This window comes from Pristiophorus japonicus, chromosome 14 (genome assembly GCF_044704955.1).
Source record: "Pristiophorus japonicus isolate sPriJap1 chromosome 14, sPriJap1.hap1, whole genome shotgun sequence".
Taxonomy (NCBI): Eukaryota; Metazoa; Chordata; class Chondrichthyes; family Pristiophoridae; genus Pristiophorus; species Pristiophorus japonicus.
In genome coordinates, this window is record NC_091990.1 from 105,700,681 (window position 1) to 105,724,737 (window position 24,057).

Genomic DNA, 24,057 nt, shown 5'->3' on the forward strand with positions numbered 1-24,057 from the left:
CGAACTCTGCAGCCAATTCAGTGTCACTCACTGGGCCACCAGGGAGGGTTTTGGCCGGGCCAGCGGCCTGGCACCCAAGAGGGGGTGCCAGACCGCCCTGTTGGCAACCCGGCCGAACCCGTGGGCATAAGGGTCGGCCCGACCTGGCCGTCGGCCGGCAAATAAAATAACATGGCGTTCACAACAGTGCGCCCTCCCCTTTAAGGGCGGATGCACCGCCCAGGCACACACAGCTTCCCGCTGGGGAAAGTGGTCAGTGGCACCGACCAGGGGGGCGACGCCGCTCTCGCGGGGTGGGGGGTTCACGCCTGCCCAACGGGGTGGGGGCACGGGCAAAACCCAGGTAGGGCAATTTCAAAAACGATCTTTACTCCTCATCCACTAGGCGGAGAGTCATTACCGACCCAAGGCCGCCTCTTTGAGGAGGTCACGGCTCTTAAAAAAGGTGCACTTTCGGCCCCTATGGACCTGGTTGAACATTTAGCAAAGGAAAAAAATAATTGTTTAATTTTTTGTGGATCCAAAGTATATTTGTGCATTCAATCAAAGAGTGAGCCTTCCCGATCTGATCGCACTCCTTTCACAGGAAAACCTACTGCCATCGCAGACTAAACTTCCTGGGCTCAAAGTTCTACTTGCACGAGATGTTAAACGAAATGGCGGAACTCCGGGAGCTGAAGGGCGTGCCTCATCGGGATTTTTACAACGTCAGGAAGGTAAGAAAACTCGAGATAATGAGAAATAAGTCAATCCTCCCCACAGCGGAATTACCTGGGGCAGGCGAAGAGAAACCGGTGACCCTTTCAAGGAGGAAGAGCAGGGAGGTTGTGCTTAAATTGTACAATACGCTGGTTAGGCCGCAGCTGGAGTACTGCGTGCAGTTCTGGTCGCCGTATTATAGGAAGGACGTGATTGCACTGGAGAGGGTGCAGAGGAAATTTACTTGGATGCTGCCTGGAATGGAGAATCTTAGCTATGACAGATAAGATAGGCTGGGTTTATTCTCATTGGAACAGAGGAGGCTGAGGGAGACCTCATTGAGGTGTACAAAATTTTGAGGAGCCTGGATATAGTGGATGGCAAGGGCCTATTTCCCTTGGTGGAGAGGTCAATTACGAGGGGCCACGGGTATAAGGTAGTTGGTGGAAGGTTCAGAGGGGATTTGAGGGATGGCTTCTTCATGCAGAGGGTTGTGGGGTCTCGAACTCACTGTCTGGAAAGGTGGTAGAGGCAGAAACCCTCACCACGTTTAAAAGTTGCTTGGATGGGCACTTGAAGTGCCGTAACCTGCAGGGTTACGGACCTAGAGCTGGTAAGTGGGATAAACTCCTGGGCTAGTTTCGATCGCCTGGATGGGTCAGAGAAGAATTTTTCCAGATTTTTTTCCCCCCAATTGGCCTAGGTTTTTATCTGGTTTTTGCCTCTCCCAGGAGATCACATGGCTCCGTGTGGGGTGGAGTGTAGAATGTTGCGGTGCAAGGGGTGTTGCAGTTTTGTGCGGCGCTCTGGTTGGGCCGGATGCTCTTTACCATTCCGCCATTGTTCATTGTTCATCGGTTTATATGTAACCTTCAGGGCTGCTGACTGAGGGCCGTGCGGCTCTTTGTTGGCCGGCGCGGACAGGATGGGCCGAAATGGCTTCCTTCTGCTCTGTAAATTTCTATGTTTCTATGTTTCCAGGAGTTTTCGGGCTAGTTATGTTCCTGCAACAGTTGTGACCTGTTCTGAGTATAAGATATCTATGCAAAGAGGCTTCAAGGGGATTTAGACAGGCTGAGTGAGTGGGCAAGTACACGGCAAATGGAATGTAAGGTGGAGAAATGTGAAGTTATCCACTTTTGTAAGAAAAATAGAAAAGCAGAGTATTTTTTAAATGATGAGAGATTGGGAAATGTTGGTGTTCAGAGGGACCCTTGGTGTCCTTGTACATTGAAAGTTAACATGCAGGTACAGCAAGCAATTAAGAGAGCAAATGATATGTTGGCCTTTATTACAAGAGGATTTGAGTATAAGAGTAAAGATTTCTTACTGCAATTATATAGGGCCCTGGTGAGACTGCACCTGGAGTATTGTGTACCGCGTTGGTCTCCTTACCGCAGGAAGGATATACTTGCCACAGAGGGAGTGCAACGAAGGTTCACCAGACTGATTCCTGGGATGGGGGGATTGTCCTATGAGGAGAGATTGAGTAGACTAGGCCTATATTCTCTAGAGTTTAGAAGAATGAGAGGTGATCTCATTGAAACATATAAAATTCTTACAAGGCTTGACAGGGTAGATGCAGGGAGGATGTTTCCTCTGGCTGGGGAGTCTAGAACCAGGGGTCACGGTCTCAGAATAAGGGGTCAGCCATTTAGGACTGAGATGAGGAGAAACTTCTTCACTCAGAGGGTGGTGAATCTTTGGAATTCTCTGCCCCAGAGGGCTGTGGAGGCTCAGTCTGACTATATTCAAGACAGAGATTGATAGATTTTTGGATATTGAGGGAATCAAGGGTTATGTTGATAGTGCAGGAAAGTGGAGTTGAGGTAGAAGATCAGCTATGACCTTATCGAATGGCGGAGCAGGCTCGAGGGGCCGAATAGCCTACACCTGCTCCTAATTCTTCATGTACATGAACACAGAGATTCTAACCTATATCGGATGTGAAGTAAACATGCCTTGTTTGCTCGGTCTATATTTAGCCTGGATCTGCTGACTGTGTGTTGTGTAAACACTCCACGTGCCACATTCCAGACTGCAAGTGTTAGAAGACACAGCAAACACATGGCACATTTTAACACTGACAGTAAAGTTGTGAGGTCATGGGGTTGAAATTGCAACATGTTGTAGCGATAACCCAGCGATGTGTAACCCCTCTGCTGTGTCAGTGAAGATTTAAACCCATTTAAAATAAACAGGAGAATGCTGCATTTAAAGTAGCGGATAGGGAGTTTGAGATCACCCATTAAATGGTGTTGTTAGCAGTGACACAGCGTGACTTCAAGTTAAGCGAGACTGAAGCAGAGGTTCTCAGGGTGAGAGGGTTATTGGTTATTGACATCAGCTGTGGCTCAGTGGGTAGCACCCTCACCTCTGAGCCAAAGGTTGTGGCTTCAAGTTCCTACATTACAACAGTGACTACACTTCACAAAGTAGTTCATTGCCTGTGAAGCACTTTGGGACATCCGGTGGACGTGAAAGACGCTATATAAATGCAAGACTTTCTTTCTTTTCTTTCAAAACACAGCTGCAAAGAAGTCCACAGAGGGGGAAATGGGGACTATTGATTATAATTTTTTTACTAAATATTGTCTTCCACTTTCACACCACGTCGTGCCGATTGCTCAGACCCTCGGTCCCGGACTTGCGCACCAGACTAAGAGCAGCGAGGGACAGCCCAACAGAGTCACAGGACGGGGGCAGACAGACACTGGCTGGTGGGTGAAGAAAGTGGCTTCTCTGTGGGATGTACCTGCTGCAGGAGAGGGGTGGGGGGGGTGGGTGTGCTGCAATTGGGAATTCCCGAGGGAGCAGTAAATCCCCATCCTGTCCTCCGCTGATTCTGCGACAGCACCAGTGAAGATAGAAAGACAGACTTGCATTTCTATAGCGCCGTTCACGACCTCAGGATGTCCCGAAGTAGATCACGGCCAATGAAGTACTTTTGTAATGTAGGAAACGCGGCAGTGAATTTAAGCATAACAAGCTCCCATAAACAATTAGGTTAATGAGATAATGACAAGATAATGTTTTAGTGATGTTGATTGAGGGATAAATATTGGCCAGGATACCGGCGATAACTCCCCTGCTCTTCTTCGAAATAGTGGCCGTGGGATCTTTTACATCCACCGGTGAGAGCAGACGGGGCCTCAGTTTAACGTCTCTCCACGTGCTGTATTCACACTTGAGTAAATATATAACCTGTGTTTTTATTCCACAATCACCCCTGGCAGGGGTGTGCAGTTGTAATTAACGGAGTCTGTAATCAGTTTGTTGATTAGTGCGGGGGAACAGCCCAGGTCGGTGTTCTCCTGATTCTGTGTGATTTGCCGTCCCAGGTGGACACACATATTCACGCTGCAGCCTGCATGAGTCAGAAGCACCTGCTGAGGTTTATCCAGCAGACCAACAAGAACGAGGCCGATCGCATCGTGCTGGAGAAGAACGGCCGTCAGCTGACCCTGCGGGAGCTGTTTGCCAGTCTCAACATGGACCCGTACGATCTGACCGTCGACTCGCTGGATGTGCACGCAGTGAGTGCTCTGCGTTCAGAATCTCTACTTGTCCCGTTGTGTTTGTAACTACAACAACTACATCTTGCATTTAAAGAGCATCTTTTTATATTTTTTAATTATGGGCATCGCTGGTAATCCCGGCATGTATCGTCTCACCCGACTCCCCAAAGCCTTTCCACCATCTACAAGGCACAAGTCAGGAGTGTGATGGAATACTCTCCACTTGCCTGGATGAGTGCAGCTCCAACAACACTCGAAGCTCGTCACCATCCAGGACAAACAGCCCACTTGATTGGCTCTCCATCCACCACCTTAAACATTCACTCCCTCCACCACCGGCGCTCCCTGGCTGCAGTGTGTACCATCTACAAGATACACTGCAGCAACTCACCAAGGCTTCTTCGGCAGCACCTCCCAAACCCGCAACCTCTACCACCTAGAAGGACAAGGGCAGCAGGCGCATGGGAACACCATCACCTCCACGTTCCCCTCCAAGTCACACACCATCCTGACTTGGAAATATATCGCCGTTCCTTCATTGTCGCCAGGTCAAGATCCTGGAACTCCCTCCCTAGCAGCACTGTGGGAGCACCTTCACCACACGGACTGCAGCGGTTCAAGAAGGCGGCTCACCACCATCTTCTCAAGGGGCAATTAGAGATGGGCAATAAATGCCGACTTGCCAGTGCCGCCCACATCCCCTGAATGAATAAACCTGTCCTGCTCGTGTAGCCACGGTATTTATGTGGCTGGTCCGGTTAAGTTTCTGGTCAATGGTGACCCCCAACAGGTTGGTGGTGGGGAATTTGACGACTGTAATGCCGTTGAATGTTCGAGTGAAGTGGTTAGACTCGCTCTTGTTGTTTTAATGTAGTAAAACGTCCCAAGATGCTTCACCAGGAGTGTAATCAGACAAAAATTGGACACCGAGCCACATAAAGAGATATTGAGACAGTTGACTAAAAGCGTGGTCTAAGAGTAGGTTTTACGGAGTGTATTTGGTCAGAGGATTGGTGCCCAAAATAAACTGGTTAAAGACTACCAACCCTCATGGTCTGTTGCCAGAGACAGCGTGTGAGCTGTCCATCCGGGGTGGATCAACCCCAGTGCCTGCAGCGCAGGCAACGTGGGAACTAACAGTAGCTTCTCTCTCTGCAGTCACTGCCTGACCCGCTGAGTATTTCCAGCACTTTCTGTTTTTATTATGATGTTAAAAGAGAGTGCTAAGATTTACTGAAATGGTACTGGGGATGGGGACGTCGTTGCATGGATACACTGGAGAAGCTGGGGCTGTTCTCCTTAGAGCAGAGATGTTTGATAGGAGATTTATTAGAGGCGTTCAAAATCATGAAGGGTTTTGATAGAGTAAATAAGGAGAAGCTGTTCCCTGTGGCAGGAGAGTCGGTAACCACAGGGACACAGATTTAAGATACTCAGCAAAAGAGGGGAGATGAGGAGATTTGCTGTTTCGCAGCGAGTTGTTGTGATCAGGAACACGCTGCCTGAAAGGGCGGTGGGAGCAGATTCAACAGTAACTTTCAAATGGGAATTGGATAAATACTTGAGAAGGAGAAATGTGCAGGGCTATGGGGAAAGAGCAGGGGGAGTGGGACTAATGGGATCGCTCTTTCACAGAGCCGGCACAGGCTCGATGGGCCGAATGACCTCCTCCTGTGTTTCTATGAAATTGGAGCTTGATTCCAATAATCTAGATTTTTTTTAAGATGTACCTCGCAGAAAGATCATTTGCGAAAAATAATTTGTCTTTTAGGGCCGTCAGACTTTTCATCGATTTGATAAATTCAATGCAAAGTACAATCCAGTGGGAGCGAGTGAGCTGAGGGATCTGTACCTGAAGACCGACAATTACATGTACGGCGAGTATTTCGCTCGCATCATCAAGGTATGAAGATTTACCGAGCGCCCCAACAGCAGTTGTAATTAAAATACGCGGAGCTTCAACTAAAATTTACAGAGCAGGATCAGACTCAAACATAAAGAAAGACTTGCATTTATATAGCGCCATTCACAACCTCATGATGTCCCACAGCCAATCAAGTACTTTTGGAGTGTAGTCACTGTTGTAATGTAGGAGATGCAGCAGCTAATTTGAGCACAGCAAGCTCCCACAAACAGCAATGTGATAATGACCAGATAATCTGTTTCAGTGATATTGGTTGAGGTATAAATATTGGCCCCAGGACACCGGGGAGAACTCCCCCGCTCTTCTTCAAAACAGTGGCCGTGGAAGCTTTTATGTTCAACTGAGAGAGTAGTCGGGGCCTCGGTTTAATGTCTCATCCGAAAGACAGCCCCTCCGACAGTGCAGCACTCCCTCAGTACTGCCCCTCTAACAGTGTAGCACTCCCTCAGTACTGCCCCCTGACAGTGCAACACTCCTTCAGTACTGCCCCTCTGACAGTGCAGCACTCCCTCTGACAGTGCGGCGCTCCCTCAGTACTGCAACTCCGACAGTGCAGTGCTCCCTCAGTACTGCCCCTCCGACAGTGCAGCGCTCCCTCAGTACTGCCCCCTGACAGTGCAACACTCCTTCAGTACTGCCCCTCTGACAGTGCAGCACTCCCTCTGACAGTGCGACGCTCCCTCAGTACTGCACCTCCGACATTGCAGCGCTCCCTCTGACATTGCGGCACTCCCTCAGTACTGCCCCTCCGACAGTGCAGCGCTCCCTTAGTATTGCCCCTCCAACAATGCAGCATTCCCTCAGCACTGCACCGGGGGTGTCAGCCTGGATTATGTGCTCAAGTCTCTGGAGTGGGACTTGAATCCACAAGATGGCATCTTTCGGATGAGCAGTTAAACAGAGGCTCCGTCTGCCCTCTCAGGTGGGCGTAAAAGATCCCATGGCACTATTTCGAAGAAGAGCAAGAGAGTTATCCCCGGTGTCCTGGGGCCAATATTTATCCTTCTGTCAACATCACTAAAACAGATGATCCGATTGCTTGTGTGATCTTGCAATGTGCAATGGCTGCCGCAGCAGTGACGACACAGAAAGTACTTAATTGGTCGCTTTGGGTCGTGCTGAGGCCGGTGCAGGCGCTATAGAAAGGCACGGCTTTCTGTTGTTTCCGGCGTTCCGCTCGAGTGCGAATGGCGAGCGTTGATGTTGCGTGTGGTTGTCTACAGGAAGTCTCTCACGATCTCGAGGAAAGCAAATACCAGTACACGGAACCCCGACTGTCCATTTATGGCGGATCGCCGAGTGAGTGGGCCAACCTGGCACGGTGGTTTATTAAGCAGCAAGTGTATTCGCCAAACGTCCGCTGGGTTATTCAAGTTCCTCGCATTTAGTAAGTCTGATGTTTCTGCAAGACTGAAGTGTTCACCTTCGGGGGGGTCGGAGAAACCGAGTGGCGCGTGTGACGAAAGATGGAGCCAGTGATTGGCAAAGGAAGCCACGCACTAACCAAACCATCTCTGTAGGGGCGAATCACAGGGAAGCGTTTCCTCTCCTCCATGTATTAGAATCATGGCACAGGGCACCGTTCCATTCTAGCCTTGGTGGTGTGTTTCGGGGTAAGCCCGGTACCCAGCACTCACCCCGTCGTGTGTTTCACTGTCTCCCGTGTGTTAACCCATCAGCGAGCGACCGGGTAAATACCGCGGCCAGCATGGGACTGAGCCACAAGCCCCCCCGCTTCGACTCCCGGTACCACTCTGTGTTAGCTAACCTCCGCTGGTGGTGGTGTAACTGGATGTGGCAGCAGGGGTTACGTGGGTGGGCCGGCGATCCAGTGATCCCCCCCCCCCTCCCTCTCCGCCACCCCCCCCCCGCTCCCAGACGGTGTGCGTGTTTGTGTGTCAGGACCCTCCCCCGCTCCCAGACCGTGTGCATGTGTGTGTGTCAGGACCACCCACACCCCCTCCCCCCCCCCCGCCCCTACTCCCAGACTGTGTGCATGTGTGTGTGTCAGGACCACCCACACCCCCTCCCCCCCCCCGCCCCTACTCCCAGACCGTGTGCATGTGTGTGTGTCAGGACCACCCACACCCCCTCCCCCCACCCCTCCCTCCCCGCCCCCCCCCCCCCGGCTCCCAGACGGTGTGCGTGTTTGTGTGCCAGGACCCTCCCCCGCTCCCAGACCGTGTGCATGTGTGTGAGTGTCAGACGAGGAGAGGATTGGACAAGGCTGTGATTCCTCCTCGACAAAATAGCCTGCTGACAGTCAGGTAGCGATTGACCCCGAAGTTGGGTCGTCCCCATGAAACTGTGAATGGGTTTGAGCTGGCAGGAGTGAGCGGATAAAGTTATAAAGTGGCTGGGGGGAAGGAGAGCTTATTGGTAAAAGACAAGACACCTTGATTGCTCCGTTGATCGTTACCATTACTGCACAGAAATAATGGACTGGGACAGGTTTGTCACACGAGGCTTCAGATTTAGTTTAACTTTTAAACATCCCTGAGTCAACCAATTACTGTGAACTGCACCACCTGTCGTGTAGGCGAGTATGGAAAGCGTGTTGTGCACAGCAAGATCCCACAAGCAGCAATGAGTTGAATGTTAGCGTGTTTCTGGTGATGTTCCTTGGGTTTGGGATCTAGACCAGGACAGTTGGAAAACTTTTGCTCCGCTTTCAATAGTGTCCCAAGATCTTTGATGCTCGCTGGAACAGAGAGATTAGTGAGGCGGATTGTGGGGAGAAGGGTGAGGGGGCAGAGAGGGAGAATAGGGCCTCGGATTAGTGTCTCATCCAAAGGACGGCCCCTCCGACAGTGCAGCTCTCCCTCAGTACTGCCCCTTCGATGATGCGGCGCTTCCTCAGTACTGCCCCTCCGACAGTGCAGCTCTCCCTCAGTACTGCAGCTCCGACAATGTAGCTCTCCCTCAGTACTGTCCCTCCGACAGTGCAGCTCTCCCTCAGTACTGCCGCTCCAACAGTGTAGCGTTCCCTCAGTACTGCCCCTCTGACAGTGCGGCACTCCCTCAGTACTGCTCCTCCGACAGTGCGGCACTCCCTCAGTACTGCCGCTCCAACAGTGTAGCGTTCCCTCAGTACTGCCCCTCTGACAGTGCGGCACTCCCTCAGTACTGCCCCTCCGACAGTGCGGTACTCCCTCAGTACTGCCCCTCCGACAGTGCGGCACTCCCTCAGTACTGCCCCTCTGATCTCCATATCGCTCGATTCCCCTACAGTCCAAAAGTCTCTTTATCTCAGCCTTGAATATATTCCCCTACTGTCCAAAAGACTCAGTGCCCGAAATTTCTGCTTTCCTTAAAGCCTGTTGCCTCCGAAAATTGGTGGCCATGCTGTGGGGTGGAGTGGCCACCGACGTTTGGTGGAATGGCTGTTGATAGCCTAAATGCCCTCCTGAGGTTTCCTGGCGGTGCCTCGCTCCCCCCTCCTACCACTCCGCTGCTGTAAGTTCGTCATCACCGTGCGCACCGACGGTGACATTCCCCTCTGAAAACCTTTGGCCTGCCCGGTGGTACCAAAACCTATCTTTCCCCGGCGGTGAGGATTCCCTTAAAAAAGAGGATACACTGCCGCTGCCACTGTGTTTTGTTTTGTCGGCCGACTGCCAGGTCAGCTCGACAATTATGTCCCCGGGTTCAGCCGGACCAACAACAGGCAGCGTGGGACCCCCTCTTAGGTACCAGGCCGCTGGCCCGGCCGAAACCCTCCCTGGTGGTCCACTGGGCTGAAGTTTTATAATTGCGAAGGCTCTCCCCTTTAATTGAAGGCGAACACCCCGCATCGCCCCAACTTCCGGGCCCTCAGGTGTTGCCACCGCCGTGGTTTTGCCGCTTGGGTGTTGTCACCGTCCCTATTTACACCGCCTTCCGGATCAAAACAAAAAAAACAAAGAGCCGAATGTTGCAAGAGAGTCGACCTGAACCGCAGCTGCGGTAAAAAAACACCGAAACCGCTCCCCCCACCGTTTCGGGCCGGGGGCAATTTGTACCCCTCAGCATCCACAGCCCTCTGGGGCAGAGAATTCCAAATATTCACAACCATCTGAGTGAAGAAATTCCTCCTCATCTCAGTCCTAAATGGCCGACCCCTTATCCTGAGACTGTGTTTCCTAGTTCTAGACCCCCCAGCCAGGAGAAAACATCTCTCACCATCTACCCTAATCTCCAGAGGGTATAGACCCAATCTACTCAATCTCTCCTCATAGGACAACCCTCTCCTCCCACGAATCAGTCTGGTGAACATTTATTGCACCACCTCTATGGCAAGTATATCCTTCCTTAGGTACAGAGACCAAAACTGTGCACAGTACTCCAGGTGTGGTCTCACCAAGGCCCTGTACAATTGTAGTAAGACTTCCTTGCTCTTGTACTCGAACCCCCCTCGCAATAAAGGCCAACATGCCATTTGCCCTCCTAATTGCTTGCTGTACCTGCATGCTAACTCTCTGTGTTCCCTGTATGAGGACACCCAGATCCCTCTGAACACCAATATTCAATAGTTCCTCACTTAAAAAGTATTCTGTTTTCTTATTCTTCCGATCAAAGTGAATAACCTCACGCCGGCCCTGGGATAACACTAGTACAACAGTGAGAACACAGCTCACTATAACAGTGAAGGTGGAATGGTTGGAGTGACTGGAGTGAGTGAAATTGTCCGCACTGTTCTGCCATTTAATTTTTACTTTTCTTCCAGTGATATATTTCGAACCAAAAAAATCTTGCCTAGCTTTGGAAAAATGCTGGAGAATATTTTCCTGCCTCTCTTCGAAGCAACAATCAATCCCAAAGAAAACCGGGAGCTTCACCTCTTCCTAAAATACGTGCGTAAACACTGCTCTACTTTTGTTCCAGCGTGTAATGTCTCCCGCCCACCTGTGACAGAACTCTTGTTATAGTTCAAGAAATAAAATCAAATGAATTGAAATGAAATGGGAAAACCAGTGAAACGTTTAACTATTTATGGTCTGGGCAACTAAATAAAAATTACTTAGCATTTTCAGAAGTTTTATTTTGCAGAAAAATTGTTTAAACTAAATAAAAAAACAACAGCAACGATTTTCATTTGAACAGTTCTAACACCTTACAAGGAGGCGGGAGGGAGGCAGGACATTGAGGCAGCACCCTGCAAAGGTCAGGGAGCAGATTTCAAAGAGCGAGGGAGAGAGAGAGAAAGTGAGAGAGAGAGTGGAGGTATAAAGGGGACAGGCTCTGATTGTGGCATCGGGCAGGAACAGCAACCCAGACCGAGGCAATATCACTGTGATGGGTAAATACATTAAAGGACTCATTCTAATTATTGCCCAACAAGTGGGGCTGAGAAGGTGATGGTGCACCATCGTGATCCGCTGGTAGCGTGTTTCATACAACGGAGTGTCTCGCTGGGCCTTTTCAGACAGAGTAAAGAGTTAACCACATTGCTGTGGGTCTAGAGTCACATAAAGGCCCAGACTGGGTAAGGATGGCAGATTTCCTTCTCTAAAGGACATTAGTGAATCAGATGTTTTTTTTTATAACAATCCGGTAGTTTTATGGTCACTTTTAATCACTTGATCCTGGCTTTTTATTTACAGATTTAAAAAAACTGAATTCAAATTCTCAAACTGCCCTGATGGGCTTTGAACTCATATTCTCGGGATTATTAGTCCAGTGACAGAACTACTGCACTATCATATCGCTGCCATGCTGTATTGGAGCTGCTTACATAATAAATATCTTTCCCTCCCTCTGTTTCTCTCTCTCCCTTTCTCTCTCACTCTTTTTCTGTCTTTTTCTCTTTCTTTCTCTTTCTCTCCTCGTTCTCTCTTTCGCTTTCTCTTTCTCTTTCTGTCTTTTTCTCTTTTTCTCTCCTCTCTCTTTCTCACTCTCTTTTTCTCTCCATTTCTCTTTCTCTCTTTCTCTCCTCTCTCTTTCTCCCTCTCTATTTCTCTTTCTTTCTCTCTTTCTGTCTTTCTTCCTCTTTCTTTCTCTTTCTCGCCTTCTCAGTCTTTCTCACTCTCTCTCTCTCTCTCTCTCTCTCTCTCTCTCTCCCTCTCTCCCCTCTTTCTCTTTCTGTCTCCCCTTCTCTCTCTCTCTCTTTATCTCTCCTCTTTCTTTCTCACTTTCTCTGTCTTTCTTTCAGAAAAAGAGCAGTAAAATAGTTGTGGACATTAGGAGGTAACTCTGGGATTTGGAGGGAAGGAGAACGTTATTATTTCAAGGTGCTTTATAATCCAGGGTTGAATGAGAAGAATAACTTTATCATGGGATTTAAAAATCTGTGTCCTCTGGTTACCGACCTACTGTCAGAGAAAATCAGGAGAAACTGTCTCCACTATCAAAACCCTTCATAATTTTGAACACCTCTACGAAATCTCCCCTTAACCTTCCCTGGGCTAAGGAGAGCAACCCCAGCTTCTCCAGTCGCCCCAATGTGGACACTGACATACAGGATCATCTATAAATGGCACCATTGCAAGGAACAGGGGTTGTGTAACACATGACAAAACATAAATGGAGGGAACGAGCCCCCCCACCCCCCGCCCCCCATCCCTAGTGGTTCCACCTCTGAACAAACCGTCTGTTGGTGCTGGAACTCATCGATGGCTCCCTGTGACCGGACGGGGAATTGTAACCCCTCCCCGCCAAACGGATGGGTTTGGGTTGGGTGGGATGTAAAAATTTAAACAACCTCAAATCCCAACCCAGCCCCCTTGAACCCACCCACCTCTGGCTTTAGCAGAGGCGGGATAGGGGGCAGTGACCAATCCACTCCCAGGAGGTAAGTTGATCACTTAAATATTATAGTGAGGCTGTGTGTCTCAGATTGTATCTCTGCAACCCTGATTGGCTGAGTTACCCGGGCCGTGGGAAACCTGGCAATTGAAGAAAGGCAAGGACTGCTGCATTGAACAGCTGCTCCCGACTCCCCAAAGCCTTTCCACCATCTACAAGGCACAAGTCAGGAGTGTGATGGAATACTCTCCATTTGCCTGGATGAGTGCAGTTCCAACCACACTCGAGAAGCTCAACACCAACCAGGACAAAGCAGCCGCTTGATTAGCTCCCCATCCACCACCTTAAACATTCACTCCCTCCACCACCGGCGCACCGTGGCTGCAGTGTGTACCATCTACAAGATGCACTGCAGCACCTCACCAAGGCTTCTTCGGCAGCTCTTCCGAAACCCGTGACCTCCACCATCTAGAAAGACAAGGGCAGCAGGCGCATGGGAACATCATCACCTCCATGTTCCCCTCCGGGTCACACACCATCCTGACTTGGAAATATATCGGCCGTTCCTTCATCATCGCTGCATCACAATCCTGGAACTCCCTCCCTAACTGTGGGAGCACCTTCACCACACGGACTGCAGCTGTTCAAGAAGGCGGCTCACCACCACCTTCTCAAGGGCAATTAGGGATGGCCAATAAATGCTGGCTTTGCTAGTGACGCCTACATCCCAAGAACGAATAAAATAACCCAGTTAAGAGCTTGTCCAGCACTGCTTGTGGGCCAGGAGGAGCAGGAGTACTTCCCGATCCCCAGGCCCCAAGCTTTCCTGCTTCACTGCCTGCCATCAGGCACATCCCCAACCTCGCCGCCCCCCCCCCCCCCCCCCCGAGATCAGACCCCCAACGTTCCCACTAACGTAGCTGCAGGCTCCCTAACTGCTCCTGGGCTGCGGACTCCTGCACAGCATCCCCTGCCCAATTGGGAGCCGAGCCTGTCAATCAGGCCGGTTTCTGGGTAGGATTCTCGCTGGGAACAACTATGCACGTTGTCGTGTGAGTTTCCGGGCAACGTGACAACACCGCTATTCCTGGTACACATTTGCAAAGTGTCAATTTCATAGATGGCCACTCTGCCCGCAAACATTGCGCAAAGGTATACGGTAGCATAGTGGTTAAGTTACAGAGACCTGGATTAATGATCCAGAGACAAGAGTTCAAATCTCACCACGGCAGCTGGGGAATTTAAATTCAGTTAATTAAATACATCTGGAATAAAAAGCTAGTATCAGTAATGGCGACCATGAAACTACCAGATTGTCGTAAAAACACATCTCGTTCACTAATATCCTTTAGGGAAGGAAATCTGCCGTCCTTACCCGTCTGGCCTATATGTGACTCCAGACCCACAGCAATGTGGTTGACTCTTAACTTCCCTCTGGAATGGCCCAGCGCGACACTCAGTTGTACCAATCTGCTCCAACAAGGTCACCACACGGACTGCAGCGGTTCAAGGCGGCAGCTCACCACCACCTTCTCAAGGGCAAACGAGGGGGTGGGCAATAAATGCCAGCCTTGCCAGCGACGCCCACATCCTCCCAACGAATAAATAAAAAAATTTAAATCCGGAGCTCGCACGAGATTGACACAATCGTAAAGGGGAAGCACAGTTTTTGTTCTCAGTCAGTCCGCACGGTACTCCGTGTAACAGTTGAGTTCTGTGCCCAAGTAGGGTGGTCACCAGCGTTCCCTTTAATCTTTGTAAATGCAGCTTATTCAAATTTCTGCACATGTGTGGCTTTTTCCGTTGTGAAGCCGGCGAGTGGCCTGTGCAGGACCTCTAGACCGCTGCATGGCCACGTGCCTTAACCACAACGTTGGTGAGCAGGCGTCTGACCCACAGAGACAGCAGGAGGACCATTCAGCCCCTCAGACCTGTTCCGTCACTGAATCAGATCGTGGCTGATCTGTATCTTAACTGATGTTTCCCACATTACAACAGTGACTATATTTCAAAAAGTGCTTCATTGGCTGTAAACCACTTTGAGACGTCCGGTGGTCGTGAAAGGCGCTATATAAATGCAAGTCTTTTTTTTCTTTCATCTATCCGCCTTTGCTCCATATCCCTCAATATCCTTGCCCAACAAAAATCTGTCGATCGCAGTCCAATTGACTCCCCACATCCACAGCTTTAGGAGGCAGAGTTCCAGATTTCCACTGCCCTTTGTGTGAAGCAGTGTTTCCTGAGCGGCCAGGCTCTAATTTTAAGGTTGTGCCCCCTTGTTCTGGACTCCCCCCCACCAGAGCAAATAGCTGGGGGGATATTTTGGCCAAAGGCTGCAAACGGGCGCTAAATGGGTACTGTCCGAATAAGACTAGTCTGTTTGAAAGTCTGGATTTAACACGCAATGTTGGGCCCAATTGCCGATTATTGTAATTTGAACTTGCCTGGAGGCGCTAAACCAGAACCTGCGGGTTTAGCACTCAAACGCTGAATAGATGCAATGTTCGTGGAGCAGTGTATGTGGGCTCCTCATACCCACTTCCCCTAAAGGTGTGGAGTGTTCTGGTTGGCACACAGCGGCACGTTTCAGGATGGCTCAGGGACGTGCACAGGCTCTCGGACACAGCACTGGAGGTCCTGGTGTAGGAGGCGAGGAGGAGGAGGAGGATGTCCTGCAGGAGGGGAAGGATATAGAGGCACTGGAGAGGGTGCAGAGAAGATTTACAAGGATGATACCAGAAATGTGAGGTGGTACATATCAGGAAAGGATGAACAGGCTGGGTCTCTTTACTCTTGTAAAGAGAAGGCTGAGGGGTGACCTCATAGAGATCTTTAAAATTATGAAAGGTTTTGATAGAGTGGATACAGAGAGAATGTTTCCATTTGTGGGGAAGAGTATATCCAGAGGCCATCAATATAAGATAGTCACCAAGAAATCCAACAGGGAATTCAGGAGAAACTTCTTTACCCAGAGAGTGGTGAGAATGTGGAACTCGCTACCACAGGGAGTGGTTGAAGCGAATAGTATCGATGCATTTAAGGGGAGGTTAGACAAGTATATGAGGGAGAAGGGAATAGAGGGATATGGTGATAGATTTAGATGAGGAAAGACAGGAGGAGGCTCGAGTGGAGCATAAACGCCGGCATCGATTGGTTGGGCCGAATGGCCTGTTTCTGTGCCGTATATCCCATGTAATCCGATGTAAGGAGACCACCTCGCTCTCCTGCCCCTCTCTCCTGCAGCAGCTGGTGCTGCTCTGCCTGGCCTCATGACCTCCTCCCATTCCTCAACCAGACCAAGGGGGGCCCTAGCAAGGTACTGCTGAGCAAGCACTCCCTTGGTAGAGTTGCACAGCACTTTAGGTGAAGTTCTCAGAGAATTTCCGGAATAAATGTTGATAGATGTTGGTGAAGTCTTGACAAAGTGTCCCAGAAAATCTCCCGCTGTGTCTCAAACGTCCTCTTCAAACCCCCAGCAGCAAGTGAGCAGTGAAGGGTGATAGATGGTTAAGTAGCGCTCGAAATCCTTTGCATCTCTGTGTTTACTCACAATCCGCTGGTCGCTGTTAGGAGAGGGCGTTGGGTCAAGCGCTAGCCACAAAAATACCCTTCAGCCTCCTTAATGAGCGCTCGCCAGCAATTTTAGTGGCAATCAGTTGCTTAATAATAATCCTCCGGCCAGCCTTTCCTAGCGTTGACTTCAATTCCTTTATCAAGATAGCGCCTTGCTCTAAACCAGGGTTAAACCGGCATTTCAAGTTAAGTCCCCACCTTGGCCACCTCAGAGGCTCTTTACCAGCTAAAGTATCCAAGTAAAAGCACCCTCTTTCTCACTCTCTTGTCTACCCCATTGAATCATTTTAAGCACCTCGATCAGATCACCCGTCAACCTTCTAAACTCCAGTTAATACAAGCCACGTTTATGCAACCTGCCCTGATCATTGGGGTTGGTGAAGTAGTTGGAGGAATGTGAGACTGGCCTATAGATTTCCTTCCTTTGTACGGGGCAGGGCTTCACTTTAAATCTTCTAACAGCACAGGTGCGACTGGAAATCAGGCACGTGGGTGTGCTTGTGTCCCAATAGTCGCTGACGTAACCAGCAGCGGCCTCACAGGGGTACGTGGCATGCTGTACGCTGTCTCCCTGACTGGGTGTCCGTGTCCTCTGATGGGTCTGCTTTGTGTCACAGGTAACGGGCTTTGACAGTGTGGACGATGAGTCCAAGCACAGTGCTCACATGTTTTCGATAAAGAGCCCAACGCCAGGGGAGTGGACCAGGGAACAGAACCCACCATACAGCTACTACCTCTACTACCTGTACGCAAACATCATGGTGCTCAACAACCTGAGGAAGTAAGTACCCCCCCGCTCTGCACTCTGGCCTTTCCTATAGCTAACTGCCTCGCTCATTGTAGTGAGGGGTGTGCGGGTTGGTGTTGTGTATATGGACTTTCACACGGGGTTTTATATAGTAACACATAATTGACTTGTTAGCAAAATAAAGCCCTTGGGGTTAAAGGGATAGGCTTGTGAAATGGGTGGACATGTGGCAGATGAAATATAACGCAGAGAAGTGTAAGGTGATTCATTTAGGTAAGAAGAATGAGGAGAGACAATATAAACTAATTGGTACAATTCTAAATGGGTTGCAGGAACAGAGAGACCTGGGGGTTTACGTATATAAATCCTTGAAGGTGGCAGGACAAGTTGAGAAAGAAGTTAAAAAAGCGTACAGGATCCTGGACTTCATAAATAGAGGCATAGAGTACAAAAGCCAGGAAGTTATGCTAACCCTTTATAAAACACGGGATAGACCTCAGCTGGAGTATTGTGTCCAATTCTGGGCACCGCACTTTAAATAATTTGAAAAGAACCAGAAGCGAGCTAGCTCTTTGACAGAGTTAGTACAGGCACGATGGACTGAATGGCCTCATTCTTTGCTGTGTGATTCTATGAATGTAGAGTCTACAATTCCTCTGACCCAGATCTGTCTATGCTCAACTGTGCAGGGATTTTAATTCAAAAATTCCAGCTCATTGATTCCAAAAGCATTTTCACCAGAGAGTGATCAAGTTTACGCTGACTGTCGATCAATACACTGACTGTCGATCAATAGACTGTATGTCGATCAATACACTGACTGTCAATCAATACACTGACTGTCGATTAATAAACTGACTGTCGATCAATACACTGACTGTCGATCAATACACTGACTGTCGATCAATACACTGTATGTCGATCAATATACTGACTGTCGATCAATACACTGACTGTCGATCAATACACTGACTGAAAATCAATAGACTGTATGTCGATCAATACACTGACTGTCAATCAATACACTGACTGTCGATTAATAAACTGACTGTCGATCAATACACTGACTGTCGATCAATAGACTGTATGTCGATCAATACACTGACTGTCGATCAATAGACTGACTGTCGATCAATACACTGACTGTCGATCAATACACTGTATGTCGATCAATACACTGACTGTCGATCAATACACTGACTGTCGATCAATAGACTGACTGTCGATCAATACACTGACTTTCGATCAATACACTGACTGACAATCAATACACTGACTGTCGATCAATAGACTGTATGTCGATCAATACACTGACTGTCGATTAATAAACTGACTGTCGATCAATAGACTGTATATCGATCAATAGACTGTATGTCGATCAATACACTGACTGTCGATCAATACACTGACTGACAATCAATACACTGACTGTCGATCAATACACTGACTTTCGATCAATACACTGACTGACAATCAATACACTGACTGTCGATCAATACACTGACTGACAATCAATACACTGACTGACAATCAATACACTGACTGTCGATCAATACACTGACTGTCGATCAATACACTGACTGACAATCAATAGACTGTATGTCGATCAATACGCTGACTGTCGATCAATACACTGACTGTCGATCAATACACTGACTGACAATCAATAGACTGTATGTCGATCAATACACTGACTGTCAATCAATACACTGACTGTCGATTAATAAACTGACTGTCGATTAATAAACTGACTGTCGATCAATACACTGACTGTCGATCAATAGACTGTATGTCGATTAATAAACTGACTGTCGATCAATACACTGACTGTCGATCAATAGACTGTATGTCGATCAATACACTGACTGTCGATCAATACACTGAGTGTCGATCAATAGACTGACTGTCGATCAATAGACTGAGTGTCGATCAATACACTGAGTGTCGATCAATACACTGAGTGTCGATCAATACACTGATCGGTGATAAATACACTGACTGTCGATCAATACACTGACTGTCGATCAATACACTGAGTGTCGATCAATACACTGAGTGTCGATCAATACACTGAGTGTCGATCAATACACTGAGTGTCGATCAACACACTGAGTGTCGATCAATACACTGACTCTCGATTAATACACTGATCGGTGATAAATACACTGACTGTCGATCAATACACTGACTGTCGATCAATACACTGACTGTCGATCAATAGACTGTATGTCGATCAATACACTGACTGTCGATCAATAGACTGTATGTCGATCAATACACTGACTGTCGATCAATACATGGACTGACGATCAGTACACTGACTGTCGATCAATACACTGAGTGTCGATCAATACATGGACTGACGATCAGTACACTGACTGTCGATCAATACACTGTATGTCGATCAACACACTGACTGTCGATCAATACACTGAGTGTCGATCAACACACTGACTGACGATCAACACACTGAGTGTCGATCAACACACTGACTGTCGATCAACACACTGAGTGTCGATCAATACACTGATCGGTGATCAATACACTGATCGGTGATCAATACACTAACTGTCGATCAATACACTGACTGGTGATCACTACATTGACTCTCGATCAATACCCTGACTCTCGATCAATACACTGACCGCTGATGAATACACTGACTGTCGATCAATACACTGACTGTCGATCAATACCCTGACTCTTGATCAATACACTGACCGCTGCTGAATACACTGATTGTCGATCAATACACTGACTGTCGATCAATACCCTGACTCTTGATCAATACACTGACTGTCGATCAATACACTGACTCTCGATCAATACACTGAATGTCGATCAATACACTGAACGGTGCTCAATAAACTGACAGTCGATCAATACACTGACCGCTGATGAATACACTGACTGTCGATCAATGCATTGATCAGGGATCAATACACTGATTGGTGATCAATACATTGATTGGTGATCAATACACTGCCTGGCAATACAGTGAATGTCGATCAATACACTGACCGTCGATCAATACACAGACCCGTGATCAATACACTGACTGTCGATCAATACACTGACTATCGATCAATGCACTGACTATCGATCAGTACACTGACTGTCGATCAGTACACCGACTCTCGATCAATACACTGACTGTCGATCAATACACTGACACTCGATCAATACACTGATCGGTGATCAATACACTGATCGGTGATCAATACATTGACTCTCGATCAATACACTGACTCTCGATCAATACACTGACCAGTGATCAATACAATGTCTGTCGATCAATACACTGACTCTCGATCAGTACACTGACTGTCGATCAGTACACCGACTCTTGATCAATACACTGACCGTCGATCAATACACTGACCATCGATCAATACACTGACCGGTGATCAATACACCGACTGTCGATCAATACACTGACACTCGATCAATACACTGATCAGTGATCAATACACTGACTGTCGATCAATACACTGATCGGTGATCAATACACTGATCGGTGATCTATACACTGACTGTCGATCAATACAGTGACCGTCGATCAATACACTGAGTCTCGATCAATACATTGACTCTCGATCAATACACTGACTCTCGATCAATACACTGACCAGTGATCAATACAATGTCTGTCGATCAATACACTGACTCTCGATCAATACACTGACCGGTGATCAATACAATGTCTGTCGATCAATACACTGAATCTCGATCAATAACTGACTCTCGATCAATACTTTGATCGGTGATCAATACACTGATCGGTGATCAAGACACTGACTGTCGATCAATACACTGACTCTCGAGCAATACACTGACTCTCGAACAATACACTAATCGGTGATCAATACACTGATCGATGATCAATACACTAACTGTCGATCAATAAACTAAACTGGCGATCAACAGGCTGACTGTCGATCAATACACTGACCGGTGATCAATACACTGACCGGTGAACAATACACTGACTGTCGATCAATACACTGATCAGTGATCGGTACACTGACTGTCGATCAATACACTGACTCTCGATCAATACACTGACTCTCGATCAATATACTGACCAGTGATCAATACACTGTCTGTCGATCAATACACTGACTCTCGATCAATATACTGACCAGTGATCAATACACTGACTCTCGATCAATACACTGACTCTCGATCAATACACTGGCTGTCGATCAATACTTTGATCAGTGATCAATACACTGACTGTCGATCAATACACTGACTGTCGATCAATACACTAATCAGTGATCAATACACTGATCGATGATCAATAAACTGATCGATGATCAATACACTGACTGTCGATCAATACACTGACCCGGTGATCAATACACTGACTGCTGTTCAATACACTGACCGGTGAACAATACACTGACTGTCGATCAATGCAATGACACGCGATGAATAAACTGATTGTCGATCAATACACTGACCGGTGATCAATAAACTGACCCGGTGATCAATACACTGACCGGTGAACAATACACTGACTGTCGATCAATGCAATGACACGCGATGAATAAACTGATTGTCGATCAATACACTGACTGTCAATCAATACACTAGTGATCAATGCGCTTACCCTCAATCAATACCCTGACTCTCGATCAATACACTGACTCTCGAACAATACGGCGACTGTCGATCAATACACTCATCGGTGATCAATGCAATGACTGTTGATCAATACACTGACTGTTGATCAATAAACTGGTTGGTAATCAATAACCTGATCGATGATCAATACACTGACTGTCGATCAATATACTGACCAGTGATCAGTACACTGACAGTCGATCAATACACTGACAGTCGATCAATACACTGACTATTGATCTATGCACTGACTGTCGATCAATAAACTGACTGTCGATCAATACACTGACTGTCGTTCAATACATTGATGTGTGATCAGTACACTGACTGTCAATCAATACACGGGTGATCAATACACTGACCCTTAATCAATACTCTGATTCTCGATCAATACACTAACTTTTAATCAATATATTGACAGTCGATCAATACACTGACTGTCGATCAGTACACTGACTCTAGATCAATACAATGACCGCTGATCAGTACGCTGTCGATCAATACACTGACTGTCGATCAATACATTGATCAGTGATCAATACACTGACTGTCGATCAATACACTGACTCTCTACCAATACACTCTCTGTCGATCAATACACTGTCTGTCAATCAATACACTGACCATTGATCAATACACTGTCTGTCGATCAATACACTGTCTGTCAATCAATACACTGACCGTCGATCAATACACTGACTGTCGATCAATACACTGACTGTCGATCGATACACTGACTCTCTATCAATACATTGACTGTCGATCAATACATTGACTGTTGATCAATAAACTGACTGTCGATCAATACACTGTCTGTCGATCAATACACTGTCTGTCGATCGATACACTGACTGTCGATCGATACACTGACTGTTGATCAATACACTGACCGTCGATCGATACACTGACTGTCGATCAATACGCTGACCGGTGATCAATACACTGACTGTCGATCAATACACTGACTGTCGATCAATACACTGACTCTCTATCAATACACTGTCTGTCAATCAATACACTGACCGTCGATCAATACACTGACTCTCTATCAATATACTGACTCTCTATCAATACACTGACTGTTGATCAATACACTGACTGTCAATCAATACCCTGTCTGTCAATCAATATACTGACTGTCGATCAATACACTGACTGTCGATCAATACACTTACTGTTGATCAATAAACTGACTGTCAATCAATACACTGTCTGTCAATCAATACACTGACTCTCTATCAATACACTGACTCTCTATCAATATACTGACCGTCGATCAATACACTGACTGTCGATCAATACACTGACTGTCGATCAATACGCTGACCGGTGATCAATAAACCGATCGGTGATCAATAAACTGACTGTCGATCAATAAACTGACCGGTGATGAATAAACTGATCGGTGATCAATACACTGACTCTTAATCAATACCCTGACTCTCGATCCAATACACTGACTCTCGATCAATAAGGTGACTGGCGATCAATACACTGACCGGTGATCAATACACTGACTGTCGATCAATACACTGGTGATCAATACACTGACCCACAATCAATACCCTGACTCTCGATCCAATACACTGACTCTCGATCAATAAGGTGACTGGCGATCAATATACTGACCGGTGATCAATACACTGACTGTCGATCAACACACTGACTGTTAATCAATACATTGATCGGTAATCAATACACTGACTGTCAATCAGTACACTGACTGTTGATCAACACACTGACTGTCGATTAATACACTGATCTGTGATCAATAAACAATTGGTGATCAATACACTGGCTGTCAATCAATACACTGACCGGTGATCAATACACTGACCGTCGATCAATACACTGACCGATGAAGAATAAACTGATCGGTGATCAATACACTGACTGTCGATCAATATACTGACCAGTGATCAGTACACTGACAGTCGATCAATACACTGACAGTCGATCAATACACTGACTATTGATCTATGCACTGACTGTCGATCAATACATTGACAGTCGATCAATACACTGACTGTCGATCAATACACTGATGTGTGATCAGTACACTGACTGTCAATCAATACACGGGTGATCAATACACTGACCCTTAATCAATACTCTGATTCTCGATCAATACACTAACTTTTAATCAATACATTGACAGTCGATCAATACACTGACTGTCGATCAGTACACTGACTCTAGATCAATACAATGACCGCTGATCAGTACGCTGTCGATCAATACAC

General features: G+C 47.5%; 1 protein-coding gene across 3 annotated transcripts in view; it reads left to right on the forward strand.

Annotated features, from left to right (window-relative positions):
* ampd3a (adenosine monophosphate deaminase 3a) overlaps positions 1 to 24,057 on the forward strand; it is an 82,686-nt gene that overhangs the window by 42,843 nt on the left and 15,786 nt on the right. For all 3 annotated transcript variants that reach the window (XM_070899446.1, XM_070899445.1, XM_070899447.1), the window contains exons 6-11: positions 587 to 716; positions 4,041 to 4,235; positions 5,989 to 6,120; positions 7,365 to 7,528; positions 10,847 to 10,973; positions 17,055 to 17,218. In XM_070899446.1, coding sequence (XP_070755547.1) covers positions 587 to 716; positions 4,041 to 4,235; positions 5,989 to 6,120; positions 7,365 to 7,528; positions 10,847 to 10,973; positions 17,055 to 17,218 — 912 coding nt within the window. The remainder of the gene's footprint in view (positions 1 to 586; positions 717 to 4,040; positions 4,236 to 5,988; positions 6,121 to 7,364; positions 7,529 to 10,846; positions 10,974 to 17,054; positions 17,219 to 24,057) is intronic.